Source organism: Hyaena hyaena, unplaced genomic scaffold, assembly GCF_003009895.1.
Source record: "Hyaena hyaena isolate Hyena2069 unplaced genomic scaffold, ASM300989v1 scaffold_1, whole genome shotgun sequence".
Classification (NCBI taxonomy): Eukaryota; Metazoa; Chordata; class Mammalia; order Carnivora; family Hyaenidae; genus Hyaena; species Hyaena hyaena.
In genome coordinates, this window is record NW_024080633.1 from 401394 (window position 1) to 426837 (window position 25444).

The 25444-nt window shown below is 37.9% G+C and overlaps 1 protein-coding gene across 3 annotated transcripts in view; it reads left to right on the forward strand.

The window, feature by feature from the left end:
- The window catches only part of CNTNAP4 (contactin associated protein family member 4), a 252739-nt gene that overhangs the window by 184059 nt on the left and 43236 nt on the right, over positions 1-25444 (forward strand). For all 3 annotated transcript variants that reach the window (XM_039227582.1, XM_039227589.1, XM_039227596.1), the window contains 3 exons: positions 901-1098; positions 5680-5836; positions 11284-11411. In XM_039227582.1, the coding sequence (XP_039083513.1) occupies positions 901-1098; positions 5680-5836; positions 11284-11411 (483 nt within the window). The remainder of the gene's footprint in view (positions 1-900; positions 1099-5679; positions 5837-11283; positions 11412-25444) is intronic.

Consider the following 25444-nt stretch of genomic DNA (forward strand, 5'->3'; position numbering starts at 1 on the left):
AGGCAGAGAAGGACAAATACCATATGTTTGCACGTATAGGAGGATTAGGAGGAACTTGACGGAGGACCAAGGGGGAGAAGAAGGGCGGAAATGGTGGGGGAAAGGGAGAGAGGCAAACCATGAGAGACTCTTGAATGCTGACAAAAACTGAGGACTGATGGATGTGGGGGGGAGGGGGGGATGGGCATGAAGGAGGGCACTTTGGGGATGAGCACTGAGTGTTATGTAGAAACTAATTTGACAATAAACTATTTGTAAAAAAAAAAATAAATGTTGTCTGGAGATATATATATATATATATAATAATGTATAATATGTATACAATATGTATACAGCCCATAAAAATTTGACCTTTTTTTTTTTTTTTTGCTAGTAACAGGAATGATTTTTAAGAGTAGAAAATCATCACGTATATCATATACTATAAATATTTCAGAAATTCACAGATACACCTTTTTTTACATTATAACATCCCTGAATTCAGGGTGTGTCAATAGTCAACAATGTTTGATAGTTAAAATAGGCAGGGTTTTTTTTTTCTTTTTTAAAATAAAATTACAATGTATCTTTAAAAAACAGAATATTGGATTCGGTGAAATGAAATGTGCCGCAAATTTTAATAATTCGTTTTCTTAATATTTTTCACCATAAACATTTTCTGGTTAAATTATATGACAAAGTAAAATAGCAGGGCAATCATACAAACTTCAGGGAAAAGAGTCACTTTACTATAATTTAAACATTTTAAGAACCCATTTGTGTTGATTCTACCTCTCAGAGAGGTTTGATAACTAGAACAATTTGACTCAGATAAAAGGTGATTTTGATTTTCTTTATTTATTTTAACTTTTGCAGACTAGTGATGGTCTCCTCTCTTTCTTCCCCATTTCCGCATACAAGAAACTGCATGGACCGTCATACGACACAATGGCTCTGACCTAACGAGAGTCAGAAATACTAACCCAGAGAAACCGTACGCTGGGTTTTTCGAGTACGTGGCCAGCATGGAGCAGCTCCAGGCCACCATCAACCTGGCGGAGCACTGCGAACAGGAGCTTACCTACTACTGCAAGAAGTCACGGCTTGCCAATCAACAAGGTGAGGAAACTGAGGCATCCATGCCCCTGGCACAGTGCGCTTTACTTAACCAGCCCCTGAGGGTTTGAATTATGCCAAGGAGGTGGCATAGAGCCGCAGAAGAGTGTCTACCCCCTGTGTACTTAGCAAACGGGTCACAGTCTGGAAGTCACAGCAATGCTTGTGCCCGAAGAAAGAGCAAGGTCAATTTACACTGAGCTTTGTTCAAAACCTCGATTGCCTTTGGAGTCTCTTGCTGGCCCGCATCAGATAACTCTACAGAAAGGGGCTTCGTTCTGATCCTCCGTGACTGCTCAGTGTTTACCCCTTAGAAAGGGCAGGTGACACACATTGGGTTTGTCTTATCATGGAAAAGAGCTAATGAAAATATGACTCGCTTTTCTCAAAGTGACTGTGCCGTGTGACTCTTTGTCATGGATTGTTGGCAGTTAGCCTCTGGGTAAAATTGAAAATTAGAATAGGCTGCTGAAAACAGTTTATTCAGCAGTTTAAATAGGAAATCAGAAAACCATCTTTTAACTCTTTCTTCTGTTTCTACTTTTCATAACCAGTCTGCTCTTAAATTCTGGTTTTGGTTTTGTTTTCCTGTTAGAACATCTCATTATGTGACAGGATGTGGGGCCACCACTCCTGCCTTCGCGACCTGCTGCTTGCATTCCTGCAGGCGCTTTCCGGCTGGCCTCCCCTAGGCATCTCTCATAGCTTCTCGTCACCTGAGGCGTCACGTAGATATTAATCTTTATGAAGGGAATGAAGCTTTGAGAAACACCGCTTCCATCACGACACTTTTCTACGTACGAAGCTCCAGGCCTTCCTCTTTGCTGTCTGTCCAGAACACACTCTTGTCTGACCCGTGCCATTCCCCGACACACTGTTTTCTAGGAGCAATAGCGAGGTACATTCTTCTTTAGAAATTAGAGAAGATCCTGAGACATCTCTACAGTGAAGCCACTTGTGAATGTTCACCCCTGTTTGTTATCTTAAGAGAGGTCTGGAGAGCATGATAAGAATTTTAAAAGACATTCATTTCATATGTAAGTATCCTTTGTCGTATGGATCAAGCAGAAAGATTTTGAACCCTTTTTTTTTTAAAGTTCATTTTTTTATTTGGAGAGAGCACAAGCTGAGAGCTGGGGAGGGACAGAAAGAGAGAGAGAGAGAGAGAGAAATTCCTAAGCAGGCTCTGCAGAGTCAGCACAGAGCTTCACATGGTGCTGGGTCTTGTGAACCATGGGATCGTGACCTGAGCCCAAATCAAGAGTTGGCAGCGTAACTACCTGAGCCACCCAGGTGCCCCAGGGTTTTGAACTCTTGGGATGACATTTGAACTTGTTGTTTCTAGCTAAGCAGCAATGTTACTTACTCTCCACCCACGTAATACAACCGGATTATTCTTTCCCTTATGCCTCGCTTCACACCCTGTCCTCCTTTTCCTCCTTCCTCTATTTCAGAATGTCCTCATTTGGCCGTTTACCCGCACCAACCCTTCCCATATTGCTGGTCTCCTCTCACATCCTGCCCCCCCCCCCCAACTGAAACCTCAGTCCCATTTGTGAATGACCAACAGATAGTATAGTGCAAAGAGCATAAGACTTAAAGGCAGGGAGAGATATCAGTTCAAATTCCAGGGCTCTCATTGATTAAGTATAGAGCTTGGCTAGGTGAATCTTTCTCTTCTGTAATATGGGGCCAGCAATACCAGCCTCACAGGCTGTGGCGAGAATTGGGTGACATAACACAGCACATATAAAGTGCCTGAAGAGAGCTTCTCTCTTCTCAGCTCTATGGTCCATCACGGTTATAGTTAACATAGCAGTTTAGTATGCAACTGATTGTTCATTGTTGCTAAATATTGATCTTAGAATCTAAAAACATAGATAAGCAAATATGGATGTGTACACTAACAATGAGAACCTTATTTATGGATGGGTAAATGAATGAGACGCAACAAAATGAACTGAGTTGCCTAACTAGAAAAGAAAGACAAGGGGCGCCTGGGTGGCTTAGTCGGTTGAGCGTCCAACTTCCGCTTAGGTCATGATCTCATGGTTCATAGGTTCGAGCCCCGCTTCGGGCTCTGTGCTGACTGCCAGCTCAGAGCCTGGAGCCTGTTTCAGTCTGTGACTCCCTCTCTCTTTGACCCTCCCCTGCTCACGCTGTCTCTCTCTCTCTCCTAGAAATAAATTTAAAAAAATCATTAAAAAAAACTAGAAAAGAAAGACAAAAGGAAAGACAAACATCAAAGTCACAAGTCAGCCAAGCTCTGAAAGAAACAGAAAACAAAATCCTCAAGGGGTTGGTGAGCAAGTGCCACCCAGAGTAAAGACAATATTGCGCGTGAAGAAACCCCTACCTTCGTGGCCAGTGGTGCCCATACTTCTGGCTGTTTCACCCAAGCTTGAGAGCCACTAGTAAAGAAAAATTCTAGGAGGCCTTAGAACAAAGGATGATGATACTTGTTAAATACACAGATTTTCGTCTAGCTCATCACCCTAGAATTCATATGGAGTGAACTTGATTTTGAAAATAGAACAATTTGAATTTTGAGTTCACAATAAGAAATACATGGGAAGAACAGGAAGGTGGTGTCAGACAAGCTATATTTACAGTTTTCGATCTTGAAGGTAGAGCAGTTTCAAGTAATAATGGTGCCGTAATTGTGGATGAATAAAGTGAGATGTGTATGAAAATAAATTTTCAGCAAGCTGTGGAGCTGTGACTCAGCACATTGAAAAGATGATCAATGTGGATACATGATCATTTGGAATTTTAACTTAACTTAGAATTTCTCATGATTTTCTTCATTCTTTCCTATACTTATTTAAATTCTTTAGGACACTTCAAAAAGTCTTAAAGGAAACCACATGTCCTTGGTACTTTAAAACAGTCAGTGGTTTCAAGGAAGATCAGTGAAAATATTATTCAATATTTAGAAATAACTTATTTTCTTTTAATCTATGAACACATAATGTTTAAGCAGTATATTGAAATATATCTGTTAAATATTTCAAGTTGGCTTCACCTTCCATTGATAAGTTAATTGTGCAGTTAAAAAAAGATGAAAAATCTTGATTTTAATGTCTTTATCCAAAACACAAAGTTCCAGTTAACTTGAGTTTTTGGGCATGGTAGGGGCTGGTATGTGAAGTAACACTGGGAGAGAGGTTGTCGACCTTACTAAAGATTTGATCAAATAGTAGTTGTAACGAGCACCGACATTTGTAAATAAGGGAGAAATTAGTACGAGTCCCATGTTTTCAATAGGGCTCATGGCAATAACTTAAAAGTTTTGAAAGTCAACAGAAAAATGATCTAACACCTTTGAGGAGCGGACTGATATGATGTCACTTTCTTCTCATGCCCTGATTCTCAAAGACTATGATTTTTCCTCTCGACCTATTGTTTTTTGCGAAGACAGATTGCCTGCATTCCTCACCTGAATGTTCTGTCTATTCTTTGCTCTAGTTCTTTGGCATCATGTTTAGTCGTAACTCTGAGAAGGAGCTGGAAGCTGCACATTCATCATAGAAAGCAATGCATTTGGCTACGGGAAACTTTGTTTTTGAGTGTAGTGTTTGCTTCGGGCATAAAGATCTTTCAGTGTTACTTCTGTAGTCTCCAAATAAATAGCCAAGCCATTAAATGGAAGAGAAAAAAAACCCCACCTCCGCCCAAATAGATCCTAAATCATAATGAGGGGGTGCTATACCATGCCTAGTGTTTAAACAGCAAATGTGTTTTTTAATTAATAAATGTATTGAGATCAATCACTGACTTTCCATAACATTCCATAGTGTTTAAATAGGCATTTCATGATCTCAAATCATTTTGCTTCTGATACCTTAATTACTAGGGTTTTTACTTTGATGCCCTCTTGTTTCAAAAATTGTTTTTAAAGAAATTACATATGTGAACTCCTCTCAAAACAATTTTTTTTTCTTACAAATAGTTTATTGTCAGGTTGGTTTCCATATAACAGCCAGTGCTCATCCCCACAAGTGCCCTCCTCCATGCCCATCTCCCCCCTCCCCCCCACACCCATCAGTCTTAGTTTGTTCTCAGCATTAAAGAGTCTCTCATGGTTTGCCTCTCTCCCTTTCCCCCACCATTTCCCCCCTTCTTCTCCCCCATGGTCCTCAGTTAAGTTCCTCCTAATCCTCCTATACGTGCAAACATATGATATTTGTCCTTCTCTGCCTGACTTATTTCACTCAGCATAACACCCTCAAGGTCCATCCATGTTGCTACACATGGCCAGGTTTCATTCTTTCTCATTGCCATGTAGTATTCTATGGTATAGATAAACCACATCTGTCATGCCTGAATTAAATAGGAACTGCTGGTTTCTTTTCTCCTTAAAGAAAAATATATTGACCATTTAAGCTTAAATAATAAAATATACTCTAGAAGCTTTCCTAAGGAAATGCCATCAATAGCCGTGTTTGGAATATCACTACATCAGACCGACCTTTCTTTTCCTCCTTTCGCTCTTCTGACTGATTTGGGAAGGAAGGGGAGGGACTGGCGTGGAGGGCAGTGGGGTCTGGAGCCGATGTCACATTTCTCATGTTCTTCTTTCAGACGGAAGCCCTCTGAGTTGGTGGGTTGGAAGAACCAATGAAACACAGAAGTACTGGGGAGGTTCTTTGCCTGACCCTCAGAAGTGTACTTGTGGATTAGAAGGGAACTGCATTGATTCTCAGTATTATTGCAACTGCGACGCTGACCGGAATGAATGGTGATTGCCATACGATTTCCTTATGCAAAATAAAGGCTATTTTTTTTAATTTTTTTAAATGTTTATTATTTAGTTTTGAAAGAGAGAGATTGAGACAGCAGGATCAGGAGAGGGGCAGAGAGAGAGGGAGACACAGAATCTGAAGCAGGTCCAGGCTCCCAGCTATCAGTGCAGAGCCCGAGGCAGAGCTCAGACTCGTGAACCTGAGATCATGACCTGAGCCAAAGTCAGACACTTAACTGACAGAGCCACCCAGGCGCCCTGAAATAAAGTTTATTTTTAAAAATGAATCACTCAGAGCATACAGCAGAGCAAGGCAGATACTGAACAGATTAGTACAGTGAAGAAATTAGATAAAGGTATGTTTTGATGAAATGTGTTACAATCAGTCTGAATCCTAAATGTTAAGGCCAATATCTATTTATTTGAGTTTTTTGGTAACAGACCACAAATCATTACATTTTATTTTTGTAGTAGGATGAAACAGAGACATCCGTTTCATGCTTCCTCTTCATTGTAAGTCAGTTATCATTCTCTTTAAAATTTAGTATGGTTAAGAAGTCTATTTTTCTCAAAATATATTTACAGCCATTAATTACTAAAGCACATTTCTTCAATAATTGGCCTCTAAAACCTTTAAACATAAGTCTCACTATTATTTGAACATGTAGTTTTTAAATTTTGTTTAAGGACAATCATGCCATGAAGAACTAATAGTCTATTTATCATGTCTCGAAAAAGGAAATCTAAAACATTTAGGGATTTGAAAACTGAACCTGAAATACTCTTTTAAGTAGAAAAGAAGTCTTATGTGTATGTTTGCCTTTGAAAATTAAAAAAAATATATATATATTTATTATATTTGAGATTAGAGTTGAAATGTACATTGGCTTTATTGTGAAATGAAACATTTTTAAATTTTCCTATTCACATTTCAATATACCATATGCATGTTTTACATCACGAAGCACCTGGATTTGTACATAAGAATTATTCAAGAAAAAAGTTTTTAACATTTGTTTATTTTTGAGAGAGAGGGTGTGAGTGGGAGAGAAGCAAAGAGAGAGAGGGAGACAGAGAATCCAAAGCAGGCTCCAGGCTCTGAGCTGTCAGCACAGAGCCCAATGCAGGGCTCAAACCCACGATCCCATGATATCATGACCTGAGCTGAAGTCGGAGGCTCAACTGACTAAGCCATCTAGGCGCCTCAAGAATTATTTTTAAAAATACTAGTAGTCAATCTGGCTGTAAATGTGATTGATTTGGTTACAGAATCTACATTAATTTCAGTAATCAGTCCGTTGTTAATTGAGCTCACATTTTGAATTATAGGATACTCTATGTATTTATTTGACAACCATCAAGACTACAGTATATTTCAAAACAGATTGTTTTAGAATACTCTAATAGGAGGTATCTGTGTGGAGCCACGATTCTATTTTTAGTGTTACATGTTTCATAGAATATTGTCTTTCTCGCTCAAACTCCAATTTTGAAGAATATCTACTTCCTTTGGAAGGCACTCTTTTCCTCACTGCCTTCACACACACACACACACACACACACACACACACACACACACAATGCCTACACAATTATAGTGTATTTTAAAGTGCAAATAAAATGTTAATGGCAATGCTTACCAGGAAAAAAAAAACCTAACTGAATCACCAAATTTCTCTAATGCCTCTATAACATATTATTCATCAAAAATAATTTTTAGGGGCACCTCGTGTGGCTCAACCTGTCAAATGTCCAACTTGATTTTGATTCAGGTCATGGTCTCAGTGTTGTGGGATCAAGCCCCATATTGTGTTCTATGCTGGGTGTGGAGCCTACTTAAGATTCTCTCTCTCCTTCTCCATCTGCCCTCCCCACTGTGTTTGCTCTCTTTCTCTCTCAAAAATAATAATTTTTAAAAATAAGATTTTGAGAGGCACCTGGGTGGCTCAGTAAGTTAAGCATCCGACTTCAGCTCACGTCATGATCTCACAGTTCGTGGGTTCCAGCCCCGTGTCGGGCTCTGTGCTGACAGCTAGCTCAGAGCCTGGAGCCTGTTTCAGATTCTGTGTCTCCCTCTCTCTCTGACCCTCCTCTGCTCACACTGTCTCTCTCTCTCAGAAATAAATAAAAACATTTTAAATAAATAAGTAAAAATAAGATTTTGAAGCTTCTCATATTAAATTTTGCTCATGGTGATGTAGCTTGCATAGAGTTAACCTTCTTCTAATATATTTATAATCTGAAGAAATATATTTATAAAAACACCTAGTTGAAGAAAGTGGAGAACAACCAAATGTAGGCAGAACCTGCCAAGGCTGAGGGACTTTGATTCTTAAAGAAGGGAATTTAAATGGGTGACATAAGATGTTTACATGCTTTTTACCCAAGAGGGTACTTACCAAACCACATGCCCTGAGGTGGTTAGCACTCCCAGAGAATACTAGATTATTTTGGCTCCAGGGATTGAGAAGGGAGTGGAAGTCCCCTAAAGGAGAAAACTACCTGGGGCGGAGTTCACTATATCTACTCCCTGCAGGGCCGTGACTGCCCTGAACAGCATATGCACAGGGCAAGTTTCTGGGAATCAAGCAGAGAGCGACAGCTCAACAACTGAACAAGCTCCCAGAACATTTCACTGGCTACTACCAGAGCAGAGACAGAATTAGGAGTTTAAGTCTCATTAACTGAGAAAGGCTTGTAAACCTCCTTGGTTCTCATAGAAATGACAGAAGATCCATGTCTTTATAGCAAAGAATGTGTCCCAGAACTGCATGTGACTGGGAACGAAGAGCACAATGGATGTATACCCACCCTGAGGTAGCATGAAACCAAAACTCCACCATTTATTATGTTAGGGCTGTGATTTAACTGTCCATGAAAACAAGAGAAAATCTTCAGATAATGATAACAGAATCCAGAGTCTCAACACTGTATGACCCATAATGTTCAGAACATTATAACAACTATTGCATTTTCCAAAAAAGAGTAAAATTTATCCAAAGTCAAGAAAAATAATAGTAGTTATTAGAAATAGACCCTGGAACACTTATGTTTGACTAATAGGCAAAAACTTAAAGCAACTATTATAAACATGCTGAAGACAAAAAGCTAAAAATAACCAGATAAGTGAGACAAGTGAGATAAGCAGATAAGTGAGAACTGTAATTAAAAAGCAAATAAAATTTGGAATAGGAAAGCATAACGTCTGAAGTGAAAACTTCACTGGATGGACTAGAATATAAGATACAGCAGAATGAATTCTCAATGAACCTGAAGACAACTTACTAGAAATTAGTTCATCTGAAGAACATGGCAGACAGGGTGAATGGGGGAAGATTGGAAGAAAAATTAACAGAAACTTTATGGATTGTGAGAAGATATCAGTGATTTAACAAGTAAGAAATTAGAGTCCCTGAAGGATAGGATACAAAATGAGGCAAAAAATTTTGAAGAAACAATGGCTGAACATTTCTCAAATTTGTTTAATAAATGTCTGCAGTAGTAAATCTCCAAGATGGCCCCCCGTGATCCACACTGCCTGTTTTTCACACCAGTGTGTCATTTCCTCCTTTTGATTGCCACCTGGACCTTGTGACTTGCTTTAAATGAATAGAACATGGTCAGAGGGACGAGAGTCACTTCTGACATTAAGTCACAAAAGACTGTGATTTCTGATTTCCTTGCAACTCTCTCTGAGACTGGTTTTGATAAAGCAATCTGCCACGTTGCGAGCTGTCCTGGGGCAAGGGTCATGTGGCAAGGAATTGAAGCTGACCATCAGCCAAGACCAGTGAATAGCCAGGGTTCTCAGTCCATCCACTGGCAAGGAGCAGACTGCTGCTAACGACCAACCACATGAGTGAGCATGGAAGCCAGTCCTTCCCCCGTCAAGCACTGAGATAGCTGCAGTCGTTGCCAGCATTCTGGGTGCAACTGGGCGGGGGACTCAGGGCCAGACTCTCATGTTAAGCTCTGCCCAGATTCTTGACACACAGAAACATAGATCATAAACGTTGTCTTAAGCCGTGAAGTTTTAGGATAATTTGTTCTGCCATGGTGGATAACTAATACAACATCAACATACAGATTCCAGAAACTCAGAGGATCTGAAGGAGAATAAAAACGGAGAAAAGTATACCTTGGCCTATTATTCAAATTGCTAAACAACAACAAACAAAACAATGATAAAGATAAATATTATAAAAGCAGCCAGGTTGGACAGATCTGGTGGAATACATTCCACGCAGGAAAACAGAGATACCAGTGAAGGCTCATGCCTCATCAGAAGCACAGGTCAGAAGACAATGGACTGGCCTCCTTAATGTGCTGAGAGAGAAAGCAATGTCAACCTAGAATTCTATACTAAATAAATAGATATTCCAAAAATGAAGGTGAAATAAAGTCCTTTTCAGATTAAAGAAATGCTGCATTTGTTACCGACAGAACTGCACTGTAACAAAATACTAACAGAAATTCTACAAGCTAAAGAGAAAGAATACCAAATGAAAGCTCATCTTCAGAAAGGAATGAAGAACACTGGAAATCATGAACATGTCAGTAAATCTAAAAGCCAGCATTTAAATTCTTCTTTTAATTAAAAAAGTAAATTAAAATTTACTGTTTAGTTGTATTATAACATTTATAACACCTAGATTTAAAATATATTACAGCAATAATCAAGGAACATGTGAGTGTGTGGTGGGGGGAGAGGGAGGTTAAGACTATTATCCCATAGTAAGCTTCTGACATTTTATATTAAGTAATATAAAATAAAATCTAAGTGGATGAATTAAAGATGCATTATGTAAGGATCCATAAAGCAAACATTAAAAACTATAAACAGACATATAGCTAAAAAGTGAGTAAAAAATAAAATTGAATACAATGAAATACAGAATAAACCAAGAGACTTGGGAAAGAAGGCGCAGAAATATGCCTATGGGAAATCCATAAGAATAAATAAGAAATAAATAAGAAATCCTATGGAAAGAAATAAGAAGCAAGTAACAAAATGGTAGATCTAAGAACACAATATCAGTCATTATACTAAATGTAATTATTTAGTAATTTGTTTACTTGTTTTCTATGTCTTTTGTGTTACTGAATTATAATTAACATAGAAGATTATATTAGTTTCAGGTGTGCAACGTAGTGATTGATAGTTTTGTACATCACAAAATGATCACCTCACCATAACCGTTCCACCGAAAAGGTAGAAGGTGGTCAACTGAATTTCAAAATCACCGACTAGAGTCAGTTTGCAGGCGACGTGAAAATGTGGCCATATTTTCATATGCTTTTAAATGAGCAATTTGTTCCTCGCCCTTTTGTGTGTGCAGCTTTAGCACAGAAGATCTTGGCTTCGAAACGCAGTAAGGATTATTGTTTCCTTTATAAATACAAATTACAATTTTAAGAATTTTGTTGTTGTTCCTTTTTTTTAGGACCAATGACACTGGATTCCTTTCTTATAAAGAACACCTGCCGGTGAGGAAGATCGTGGTTACAGACACGGGCCGACCGCACTCGGAAGCAGCTTATAAACTGGGGCCTCTACTCTGCCGGGGAGACAGTAAGTGGTGGCATCGTGCTGTAAACGTATGTGAGGACGCCGATGTCACTTAGGACTCACGTTTCTATCATATAATAATTCGTCAGACTTCTCTTGTGACACCGAATGAGCAGTGTCTGAAGTCTTTCTTTCAGTCAGTCAACAAAGAACGTACCCTCGTAAAGGGCAGAGCCCTGTAACAAAGGCTGTGACACCAAGTCTTGTTTGGCTCCCAAGAGAAAGAAACCACTTGGCATCTTGATTTGATTGGCTGAGAAGCACATCCCAGCTTTCCTAAATGTCTACGTGCCATTATCCATATAGGAAAGCCTCAGTGCTGCGTAAAACTGTGAAGAATGTATGTGAGTTTCCTACTGGTGGGCCCGTGGTGAAATTAGAGCAGGAATAGAATCAAATGCCAGTTTTAGCAAACATATTTCAACTTTTGATCTCATTTTTTTTTTCCAGTTTGTGTGTCTAACTCTAAATCAATGGGACATGCTGTTTTGTATATTCAAGGTATTAACGCTCTAAAGCAGAATTTTAAAATTCAAGTACAGACTCAGAAAGTATTTCTTTTCAGCAGGGATTGAAATGAGCATATATATCCATATGCATGGAGATTGATGCATTAATTATTTGTGCTTTTAGTTATTTCCAGGACTGGAAATGGGAGAAATATTGATTTACATTAAAAGTATACCTTAAAATAAAATTTTATTCTGGGGGTTCCACAGAGAAAGAGACGATCCAACAATGCAGGGGATTTATGGTGATACATAGCAGAAGCTGCTTAGTTAAAAAGCAAAGATGATACTGGCCCATAAAAATTTATATATACTTGTAAAAAATGTTTGCCATTATACCTACCATCCCTAATCTTAAGCATCTCTACTTCCTGTTCTGCTAGGAGGCCTTACACAATCACATGAAGCTGACATAGGATATTTCATGGAGAGAAAAATTATGTGCAAAGAGATGAGGTTGTAAACTCAGGATGCATCCAGGGGAGTACGATGATTTTGTGACTGTGGAGAAATTGTTCTGTATGTCACACACAGTTTTCCCTGCTGGCTCGGATCTTAACCCCTCAGGGGCCTGAGCTGGCTTCCTCCCTCCCCCTTATTTCATTTGCCACAGTCCCCGGGGAAGTGTCTGTTTGACTCGGGTCACTACCACTAGCACTTAGGGCTGCTTCTCACAGACTTCCTGCCATGAACTTAAATACACTGCACTTTTCACTTAAAACAGACATTTTCCAGGCAAGGCAGTTGTTGCCCCTCGGTGGACATTTGGCAGTACCTGGAGACATTTTTGGCTGTTAAAATTGTTGGGAGGTTGAACACTATTGGCATCTAGAGGGAGAGGTCAGGAATACTGCTAAATATCCTATAATGCGCAAGACAGCCCTCTGCAATAAAGAATGATCTGGTCCAAAACGTCAATGGTACTAAAGTTGGGAAACCAGAGCATTAAGTGTTTGTGACCATGGGGATGCAGAGGGAGGAACAACATTAGGAATAAGAATTTACAAACAATTTAAGTATTTAGAGACCTGCTAATTTCAGACTTTTAAATGAAATAGTAATAAAGATTTTCATTGTCCTTCTTGCCTTGTACATCTGTTTTAGACCTGAGGCTCATCCTCACATAACGTCATAGGACTGCTCTCTGCATAGAGGGCTCTTCCTTATTTTCTCAGTCAGAAGAGCAATGGCTACAGAATGGTGAATGCCCCCCTTTCTCTACATGGGAAATCTGCACCCCCGAAAGTGCAATGCCCTCTGCACATTTTGTTTTCTTTCCAAGTGAGATGGACTGGGTTGATATGGGACTTCTAGGTATGGAATCATGCACAATGGGCCTTATAAGCAGAAGAAGATACGGTATGCCGACGCTATCCTGAAGGCAGTGGGACCTGAATATTGAATAATTTAAGGCTTAGAAATAGCTTAATCTTCACAGTCCAATTGAAAATGTGAATACCAGTTATAAATTTAAAGACCAGCAAAGTGACCTTTGATGTAAGACAAGGAAAAATGATGAGGACTTGAACCAGGCAGTAGTTGGCATAGGACTTAAGGAAGGGACTCCGATAAAGAGGTAAACTGAGTATGATCTAGATGGGAGTGGAGGCTGAAAACGTGTGAGATGATCTTTCTGATCTTTCTGATCTAAATAAAGTCTCTGTGGCAGTAAGGATGCTAGTACTCTTCACTGAGACAAAGGGGATTTTAGGTTTTCTTGACAGAAAAATGGAAAAGTGAGTATAAAAAATAGACATTTTGATTTTATCACACAAACTAGAGATGTTGAAAATTTTATATCTAGCCATGTTTTTCTAGGAAAGAGGACAGAAGCTTTGAGAAGACAGGACGAATAAACAAAAATGAGTATGAGACCTATTGGTACCAAATAGGAGCTTGCCCCTAATTAATTGATGTCTTTTTCCAAGGTCTTCTTTTATTTTTTCTTTTCTTAAATGTTTTATTTATTTCTAGGAGAGAGAGAGAGAGACAGCGTGATCAGGGGAGGGTCAGAGAGAGAGGGAGTCACAGACTGAAACAGGCTCCAGGCTCTGAGCTGGCAGTCAGCACAGAGCCCGACGTGGGGCACGAACCCACGAACTGCGAGATCATGACCCAAGCGAAAGTTGGACGCCTAACTGACTAAGCCACCCAGGCGCCCCGTCTTTTATTTTCTTTTTAACCTAGGTGGTTCTGAAGTCCCATGTGACCACTGCTATTGTTGTTTGGTCCCAGAAGCATAGGTAACGTTGTTAGGTGCCTGTCCTAAAGCACAACTGGTATGAATGATCAAGCTGCCTTTAAAGTTGTGCTACAGACACAAAACTTAGTAAATACTGTTGTCCTTATGAATGTATTTATTTATGAATATAGAAATAAATTGAAGATATATGTCAAAAGTAAATGGCAAAATTTGACATCCTATTTACAATAAATGCAAAGTAGGAAGTAAAGAGAACATCCTCAGTGTTTTAAAAGACATATATGGGGAACCTGGGTGACTAAGGCCATTAAGCATCTGACTCTTGATTTAGGCTCAGGTCATGATCTCATGGTCATGATTTCATGGTCACTATCTCATGGTCGTGATGTTGAGCCCAGGCTCTGCAACTGGGTGTGGAACCTGCCTAAGATTCTTTCTCTTTTCCTCTGCCCCTCCCCTGCCCATACACTCCCTTTCTCTCTCTCTCTCTCTTTCTCTCTCTCTCTCTTTCTCTCACACACACACACATACACACACACACATTTTAAAGGCATCTATAAAAATCTGCCAGCTAATATAATACTGAATAGTCAAAGACTTGGAATGCTTTCCTTCTGAGATCAGGATCAAGGCAAGGGTGTCTGCTCTCACCTGTCCGATCCAATATCATACTGTCAGTCCTCACACATGCAATATAGATCAAAAAGGAAGATATAAAATGTTCTATTTATAAATGATATGGATTTCTCGGTAGGAAATTTATAAGAATTTCTTTTTCTTTTAAGTGAGTTTAGCAAGATCACAGGATGCAAGATCCATATTCAAAAATAAATTATATTTCTGTATTTTATTAATAAAAACTGTTAATTAAAATATTAAAGTACCTTTTATAGTAGCACCAAAAATATTAAGTTCTTTGGCACAAATATAACAAAATTACATAATATTAAAGAGAAATCACTAAAGAAGAACTAAATAAAAATGTAATAGTTGTAGATTGAAAGATTTGATAGTGTTAAGACATCAGTTTTTCTAAAATTGATACACAGACTTATTAAAATCACAGTCAAAATCCACTAGGTACTTTTTTTCCCGTTCTTTGTAGAAACTGGCAAGCTTATTCTAAACTGTGTGCAGAAACACAAAGAAACTAGAATAACTAAAACATTTTGAAAAAACACAAGTTTGAGACTTACACTACCTGATTTGAAGACATGTTACAAAACCATAGAATCAAAGACAGTGTGATACTGACATCAAGGTAGAGAAATAGATTGATAAAACAGAACAGAGAGCCCAGAATATATGTATTCAATTCATTTTTGACAAAGCTTCCAGGGCAACTCAATGGAGAAAGAATAGTTACTTTCAGGAACGAGTGCTGGAATAATTACAGTGCATTTGAGAAAAACAAAAGCAAACAAAAATCTCAACACATTCTTCAAACTGTATACAAAAAATAACTCAAAAGTAATCATATACTTAAATGTGAACCCACAAATGATAACATTCTTTAAGAAAATATAGGAAAAAAATCTCAGTGACTTTGAGTTAGGCACATATTTCTTAAATACAACACCAAAGGCACGATCCATAAAATTGTTAAAAATGATAAATTGAATTTGACCAAATTTAAAAACAAACTACTTTTAAAATGACATTAACAAAAGAAAAGACAAGTCACAAACTGGGAGAAAATATATACAAAATATATATGTGATAAAGGCCAGTGTCCAGGAGATAGAAAGAACACTCTCTCTCACACAGTTCAATAATAAAAAATATTCAGATTAAGAAATGGGCAAAAATTAGCACATACACTTCTTCAGAAAAAATATACAGATTTCAAAAAGCACATTAAAAGATTCTCAATATCTTTAGTCCTTAGGAAAATGTAAAATAATACCACAATGAGATATCAATATATAACTGTTAAAATTGCTAAAATAAAAAAAGACAGACAATATCAAATGCTGGTGAAGATGCAGAGTAACTGGAACTCTCATTGCTCGTACAAATGCAAAATGCTTCAGCTGCTTTGGAAAATAGTTGGGCAGAGTTTTTTGCTTTTGTTTTTTTATAAATGAAACACACATTTTCCATATGATACAGCAATTCCATTCCTAGATACCCAAGAGAAATGAAAAACCTGTATGTAAAGGTTTATACTGGCTCTATTCATAGTCTCCTAAAACTGGAACCCACCCAAATGTCCGTCACCTAGTGAATGGATAAGTTTCCCATTTTACTGTGGTATAGCCACTGTATACTATGGAATACTTCTGAACAGTAAAAAGAAATGGAGTACTGATACATGCAATAACATAATGAATCTCAAGTGTTTTATGCTAAGTGGAAGAAGTCTTAAAATACTACGTGCTGGATGATTCAGTGTCTAAGATATTTTGTAAAAGCAAAACCATGGGAATAAAAATAGGATCTTGGTTGCCAGCAGCTTCAAGGTGAGAGGAATTCTGCAAAGCGGAACAGGTGAAGGACATGTTCTATATCTTGAGTGTGGTGGTGGTTTCATGGCTTTATGCATCTGTCAAAATTCCTACACAAAGAAAGGATCATTTTTATTCATGTAAATTATCCTTCAGTACATCTGACTCCAAAAGAAAAAAACAAAACAACTAAATGCTAGTATGAACCAAATGCTCTTTTTAAAGAGAAGTTTTAGATTTAAAACAAAATTGAAAGGCAGATACAGAGATTGCAAAAGACTGAGTAGCCAAATCAATCTTGAGAAAGAAGAGCAAAGTGGGAGGTGTCAGACTTCCAGATTTCAAGTATACTACAAAGGTTTAGTAATCAAAACAGTGTGGTACTGGTACAAAAATAGACATGTAGATCAGTGGATCAAGATATAGAGAGCCCAGAAATAAATCCACACTTAATCTACAAAAAAGGAGGCAAGGATATACAATGGGGAAAAGACAGCCCCCTCAATAAATGGTGCTGGGAAACCTGGACAGCTACATGCAGAAGAATGAAACTAGACCACTTTCTTACACCATATGCAAAATAAACTCAAAGTGGAATAAAGACCTGAATGTGAGACCTGAAACTATAAAACACCTTAAAGAAAACAGAGGGAGTAATCTCTTGGACATCAGGGTTAGAAACATTTTTCTAGATATGTATCCCCAGGCAAGGGAAACAAAAGCAAAAATAAACTAAAATAAAAAGCTTTTGTACAGCAAGGAAAACCATTAACAAAACAAAAAGGCAACATACTGAATGGGAGAAAATATTTGCAAATGATATCTGATAAGAGATAATATCCAAAATATATAATAATCTTATACAACTCAACACACTAATGCCCCCAAATAATCCAATTAAAAATGGACAGAGAGGAGTGGAATAGACATTTTCCCAAAGAAGGCATAAAGATGGTCAATAGACATGTGAAAAGATGCTTAATATTACTAATCATCAAGGAAATGCAAAACAAAAACACAAGGAGATATCACCTTACACCTGTCAGAATGGCTAGTATCAAAAAGATAAGAAATAACAAGTACTGGCCAGGACTCTTGTTCACTGTTGGTGGGAATGTACATTGGTGCAACCACTGTGGACAACAGTGTTGATGTTTCTCAAAAAATTAAAAATAGAATTACCATACGATCCAGTACTTCTGCTATTGGGCATTTGCTTAAAGAAAATGAAAGTAGTATTTGAAAAGATGTATGCATCCCTATGCTTACTGTAGCATTATTTATAATAGGCAAGATATAGAAACAACTATCCACTGGTAGATGAATGGATAAGTAGGAAGAAGCACTATATATTATGTATTACATATGTAGTATATATATATCACTCAGCCATGAAAAAGAATGAGATCTTGCCATTTGCAACAACACGGATGGACCTAAAGGGTATTATGCTAAGTGAAATAAGTCAGACTGAAATAGACCAATACCATATGATTTCACTTACATGTGGAATCTGAAAAACAAACAAAACAGAAACATACCCAAAAATACAGAACAAAATGGGAGTTGCCAGAGGGAATAAGGGTCGGGGGTGGGTGAAATGGGTAAAGGGGACTGGTGGGACCAGGCTTCTAATTATGAAATGAATATATCGGGGGAACAAAAGGGACAGAATAGGGAATATAGTCACTCACCATGAGTGCTGCATGGTGATAAATGGTAGCCTCACTTGTGGTGAAAACAGCATAAGGTATAGAGTTGTCCAATCTATGTCGTACACCTGAAACTAATGTAGCATTGTGTGTCAAGTGTACTTCAGTTTTAAAAATCCCAGAAAGAAATTCATAAAACAGCAAAGGTTTTAGTAACATGATTATTCTCCAGGATACTCATAGAATCCTGCTGAATATGTTTCTGACTTATATTAACTTCAGCAGCAAATGAATCAAAGAAAAGAATTACAGGAAAATATCTGGGTTTGCTGGCTAATACATTATAACTAGTCAGAGGGCTTACTCATGTACTTCCCTTTCTCCCAGAAGCAGTGGGAACACCCTCGTTTTGAGGCTCTATCCAAAGGCTTCTTGACCAAAACAAAGACTCATGACGGTTGGCATCTTCTTTCTGTATCTGTGTCCATACGTGCTATCCATGGGAGATATCCCTCAACTTCGGCATGCATAAAAATTAACTGGAGAGCATGGCCACTGTGCTTGCAGTGTCTTCAGAACTCTCCCCAAATACTAAAGAGAAAGGACGCATACCCAGTATTGACGCACAGGGTCAAGAGGACCTCTGCGGAGACCTTTCCCTGCTTCTGCACGTCCTGCAGCACAAGGAAAACTCATGGACCCCTGATGGCATCTGTTTCTAATGCTTTTCATTTCCTTTCCTTCATCTGCAAAATCTCCCCAAGCTAAACATTTACTGAAACTTTTCACACTCAGATTCAAACCTTCCTCCATGAAGCCACCTGTAGGTCTCTAGAGGACTTAGCCTTATACTTTCAAAGAGTATTGAACAAATTACAGAGATATATTTTCATACTAGCTTTTAATTATTTTTGAGCCTCTCAAGAGCAGATCCATTGCTCATTTATTATTGTGTTCCTGGCACCTAGTACATTACCTGTTACATGAAAGATAATCAATAAATAGCAGTTTGTGAAAGAATGAGAATGATCCATCATATACAGCTCAAGAAACCTATAGCTTTGAATTATTTGAAAGAGACAGGAATAAAGTTTTGATGTGTAAGTAATTAAATGATGTGCAAATATATACTTTGAATGAAAAAGTTTAGCTTATATTGAAAGATGTATCCCAATTGAAAAATCACGTAGTACATAGAATATCTAGTTCCATCTGAACACTTTTTCATCAATACACTTGGACTTGGGCAGTGAAAGTGCTTTCAAATGAATACATGATTTTACTTAATATTAATGATTTTGATTTTTACTCTTCTAATAATCCAGCACTTTTATAAAAAAAAATTTTTAACGTTTTATTTATTTCTGAGAGGCAGCATGAGCAGGGGAGGGTCAGAGAGAGAGGGAGACACAGAATCCAAAACAGGCTCCAGGCTCTGAGCTAGCTGTCAGCACAGAGCCCAACGTAGGACTCGAACCCACAAACAGTGAGATCATGACCTGAGCCGAAGTCGGACGGTTAACTGACTGAGCCACCCAGGTGCCCCACCGGCACGTTTATAAAACTGAAATACTTTCTACTTCTTGGAGAAAAAAATGTTTTGTGGTGCATTTTGTCTGTTTTCTGCTCTGTTGAAATGACTTACATTGCTCACTAGTAATTAATACTCAAGCAGCTTCACAGATGTGAGGGAACATTCTCTCCAATGCTTTCAAAAATATTTCCACTTTTCTGAGACCAGAAATCCTGATAATGTTCAAGACTGTGATAATTTTATATACGTGCATACCTTTATTTATAGTTTTAATATTAAATATTAATGATTTAATTGATATAGTCATTATAGAATTTTAAAGTATACAGAAATGTATAAATGTCAAAGAAAAGAGTATACTACCCCCCCAAGAGTCACACAGCTCAGAAATAATGATTAATACCAGTGAATATTCTTCCAGACATTGCTAGATATTCCAAGAGCAGGGTTTCCCAACTTTGACAATCCTGACATTGGGGTCCTTATGTTTGGGGGCTGTCCTGTGCATTGCTGGACATTTAGCGATATCCCTGGTCTCAACCCACTAGTAGCACGTCCCCAAGTTGTGACAACCAAATATGTCTCCAGAAATTTCCAAATGTCCCCTGGTGACAAAACCTTCGCATGTTGAGAGAAGCGCTACTCTAGACAGAAAACTAGAAAAAGGGATTGAGAAATAAGTTTGTAAAACTTTATTAGTGGAAATTGATGGAGAAAGAAGAAACCAAATTGTAGTCACAGGAATTACTTACATTATTTATATATCTCATAAATAGATGTTCAACTTGAATGATCCCACTAAACCTTAAAAAAAGATAATGAAAATTTAAAAGGTTATAGTCACTAAGTTTTATATTAAATTCATTTTTTAAATTTTAGACAGTATTGATCTATTGTGAAAAATGGGAAAAATCACACTCATTTGTCCTGTGCTCTCCTTTTCTCCCCCACCTTCCCTTGTTGCTAGTTTTGCTGTTATTTGTATATTTTTTATTTCTGAATGCTAACCACTAGTCTATCATCTTAGCCTCTCTATTCTTGAATTTTTTTATTTTGATTTGCTTCTTCTCGGATTGTGTTGTCAGGTAGCTGATGTTTTCTGTTTTTCCTCCAGAAAGACTCATGAATGTTGTGTGTCTTGAGTATGCACGGGCTTGGGAATATTTGTTGCGTCAGAACCCTAAGATAAACTTCACGAGTTTACCTTTATATTATTTTTTTGGTAACAGCTTTAGTGAGAAGTAATTCACATGCCCTGCAATTCACCCATTTAAAGTGTACAATCTAATCATATTTTAGTATAGTTGATCATTTTGGTATATTACAGAGTTATGCAGCTATCACTACAACCCAACCAATTTTGGAACATTTTCATCACCGCAAAAAGTAACCTGTACCCACTGAGCAGACATTCCCTGTTTCCCTCCTGCACTAACTCCAACCCTCGTCAACAACATTTAGATAAAAACACAAGAGCATGTGGTCTTTGTGACTGGCTTCTTTCACTTAGCATGATATTGCCAAGGTTTATCCATGTTGTACTGTGTGTCAATGCTTCATTATTTTTTGCGACTAGATAATGTTCCATTGTATGGATAGACGACATTTTGCTTACCCATTAATCAGTTGACAGACATGTGGGTCGATTCCACATTTTGGCTATTATAAATAATCCTACTGTGAACATCCATGTATGTATGTATGAGGTTTTTTTGTGGACGTATGTTTTCATTTATCTTGAGTATATTTCTAGGAGTAGAACTTCAGGTGTGTAAGGTAACTCTACATTTGAACTTTTTATTTATCTTTTTTTAAATTTTTTATGTTTATTTATTTTGAGAGAGAGACACACAGCATGAGTTGGGGGCGGAGAGAGAGAGGAGAGAGAATCCGAGTCAGGCTCCACACTGCCAGTGCAGAGTCCTATGTGGGGCTCGAACTCATGAAATCATGAGATCATGACCTGAGCTGAGATCAAGAGTTGGACACTTAACCGACTGAGCCACCCAGGCGCCCCTCGAACTTTTTAGAAACTGACGTAGCATTTTAGTGGGTCACATTTTGTGACTCGCCATTTGTACACATTATCCTACTTTTGCCTGCGCTGAGACATGCGGTCATCCTGTCCTTTCACAGCTTTTCCAGGTTATCTTTTGGCTGCTATTTCATTACAAAGTAGGCTTTTATTTTTATTGTTCCTCAAAAGGGTTTGTGTGTGCTTTATTCTCAGATTTCTTTCAAATATGAGAATGTCTGCCTATTGCTTTAACACACAAAAAAATTAGGCTGGATATATTTTCTTTCTCTCAGAAATTTGCAGAGTGCTCCTTTGTCTTCTGATATTGAATATTGCTGTATTCTGAAGCCAGACTGATTTTTTCATCTTCTAGAGGAGTGGCTTTTTCTGACCAAATACTTTACTTTTCTCCCCTCGAGGTCAGTAACTTAACAAGGATGCATCTCAGTGTTGTGCATTGGCCTTAATTTTTCCTCAAGTTGGATGTCATATGGTGAATTATATCAAATGTATATTTTTAAAACTGGTGTTGCAAACATGATCTAAATTTCTGCTTTCAGTTCATTAATCTGACAAAGGTAGTTTCTTAACTCTGGCATTTGAATTTTTCTAACTATGTTATTCAATGTATTTCTTCTCAGTTAATCTGTTGTGTTGAAATTTTATGTCAATCAAGGAACCACCAAAACTTACATAGTTAAAAAAGATTGTTCTAAGTTTCTTGTTCTAAGAAATTCTTGTCATTGAAATTAGTTTTTTCATTTTGTCTGCATCGACTTGTTCAGCTGTCTGAGAAATCACAGCTGCCCAAAATGCATTAAATAATCAAAGGTGCATGTAGGCAATAAATAACTTTGCAGAAGTTACATTCATAGACTGGAGAAAGATATTGACTAGTGATTTGGTTAATTTCTCTTCCATTCAACAGAGTTCTGTTCCATTTGGCAGACTACATATAAACCATTAAAAAGAGTGAGGATCAATTCCATTTTAACAGATAATCATATAATTTTGCAAACTCCACTATGTCTGATAATCCTTTACCAATGGGAAATTCTTTTTAATTTTTATATTTTTATTTTCTTTCCTTGGGTTTTCTTTATTTCATTTTCCTAATGTTTCTTCACCTTTTTTTAAAATCACTTCTTCCTTTTCCTCTTCTTCCTCCACTCTCTTCTGCTCCCCTCTTACCCTCCCTCTTTTTACTTGTCTACCAAAGAATTTGAGTGCATTTACTGAGAAGTACAGTAAGCTGTCTTATTGCTACTTTGACAAAGGAAATCTTATTTTTTCATTCAACAAATATTTATTGAGCCTATACATTATCCTATGTATAGAATAATACACATCCTTCTCCACATCCTAAAAGAGAGAGAGAGAGGGAGAGAATGCAGGCAGTGAGCAAAATAGACAAAAGTATCTGCATTCTTGGGGCTTGAGTTCTCTTGGAGGAAGATAGATAATAAAAAAGTAAAATATATGGTATGATAGATGCTAATAAAATGTGTTGTGAAGACAGTATAGTTGGTGTGGGATTGGAAATTTTAAATACAATGGTCAGAAAAGGCTAAGAAGATGGCATTTGAATAAATGTTTGAAGGGAATAAGGGAGCAAGGCATGTGTTTATCTGTGAAAGAGTACTCTAAGACAGAGGAAAAAGCCAGAGTAACCACGGAGAGATGGGAATGTAGCTGATATGCTTATGGAACACCAAGATGTTCAGAACATCTGGAGCAGAGTGAGCAAAGAGAATGGCAGAAGACATTAGAAAATCTGGTAGTCACATCATGGAGGGTTTTGAAAGGTCTTTATTTTTCAACTTGAATGGAGATTGGAAAACATTAGACAATTTTGAGTAGAGGAGTGATGTGATCTAACTTACATTTTAATGAGATTTAACAGGGAAGGTGGAAGCAAGAAGGCCATTTATGAGACCTTATCACCAACCCAGCTGAGGAATCACAGTGATTTGGGCCATGGGCACAATGACAATAGTTGTAGAATGGGAATAATTCAAAAGGAAAAGCAATACAGTTTGCTGATGGATTGATGTAGGTTGCAAAAGAGCCAAGAACGATACCAAGGTGTTTGGTCTAATAGTCAATTAGAGGCACAGAACTGGCATGTTCTCAAGATAGAGAATATTGCTGCTAGGGTCAAGGAGTTGAAGAAGAATATAAAGAACTCAGCTTTTGAACATATTACAGTTGAGATGACGTGTTCAGATAGAGATGTGGAGTTGTTAGTTTGAGAGCTCCAGGCTTCCGATATATGTTTCTAGTCATCAGCATATTTAGAGCCATGAGACTGATCAGCAGGAGTTATTGTGGATGGATAAGTGGGAATTCCAATATTAGTAGGGATTGGAGGCCTTCTAGCATTAGTAGGTTAAGGAGGGGAGGAGGAAGGAAGGAAGGAAGGAAGGAAGGAAGGAAGGAAGGAAGGAAGGAAGGAAGGAAGGAAGAGAAAGAGAAAGAATTATAGCATTAATGAGAAAGGCAAGAATGTAATTCTGGATCCAAGTGAAGGAAATATTTCAAGGAGGGGAGAATAATCAACTGTGTTAATTGTTGATAGGTTAAGATGAGGGCTGAGAATTAACAAAGGACTAGTATCTAGAATATATAAAGAATCCTCGAAAATTAACAGTGAATAAAAAAGAAACAATGCAATTAAAATATGGATATTATGGGCTGAATTGTTTCCCTACCCCCAAAGTTTATATGTCGAAGCCCTAACCCTAGTTTAACTGTATTAACTGGTAGAGTCTTTAAAGAGGTAATTTAAGTTAAATGAGGCCATAAGGGTGGGGCCCTAATTTGATTGGACTTGTGTCCTTATATGAAGAGGAAGAGACATCAGACAGTTTCTTCCCACCCATGCACAGAGGAAAGGCCAAGTGAGAAGGTGGCCATCAGCAAGCCAGGGATATAATGGGTAAAAGAGATTTCAGCAAAGGACCACAGATGGCAATTAGGCACATGAAAAGATATTCGAAATCATTAGCCACTGGGCAAATGCATATCAAAACCACAATGAGATGTCAGTACACACCTTTCAACATGGCTATAAAAAGTGATACAGAATCCTGACCAGGATGTGGAAAACCAGATCACTCACACATTGCTGTTGGGGTTGTAAATGATATAGCCACTCTGGAAAGGAGTGTGGCAGTTTCATAAAAATTAAAACAGGCAACTCTCCTATGACTCAGGGATTGCACTCCTGGGCATTTATCCCAGAGAACTGAGAATTTATGTTCATACAGGAACTTACACGTGGATGTTCATAGCAGCTTTGATTGTAATAGCTAAAAACTAGAACAGTCCAGATGTCTTTAAAGAGAACAGTTAAACAAATTTGGTACATCCGTACATGGAATACTGCTCAGCAATAAAAAGGAAGGAACTATTGATACACACACTAACCTGGTGTATCTTCAGAGAGAAATCTGAGTGAAAAATATGTCAGTATCAAAGGGCTACCTACCCTTTATTTATAGAACATTCTTCAGATGACAGTAGAGAATGGGAGGTGGTAATAGGGTTACAGAGGGGTAAGGGCAAGAGGGAAACGGATGTGGTTATAAAAGAGAAGCCTGAGGAATCCTTCCAGTGATGTCCTGCATCTGGACTCCTTTCAGCATCAGTATCCAGGTTTCAATACCATGCTA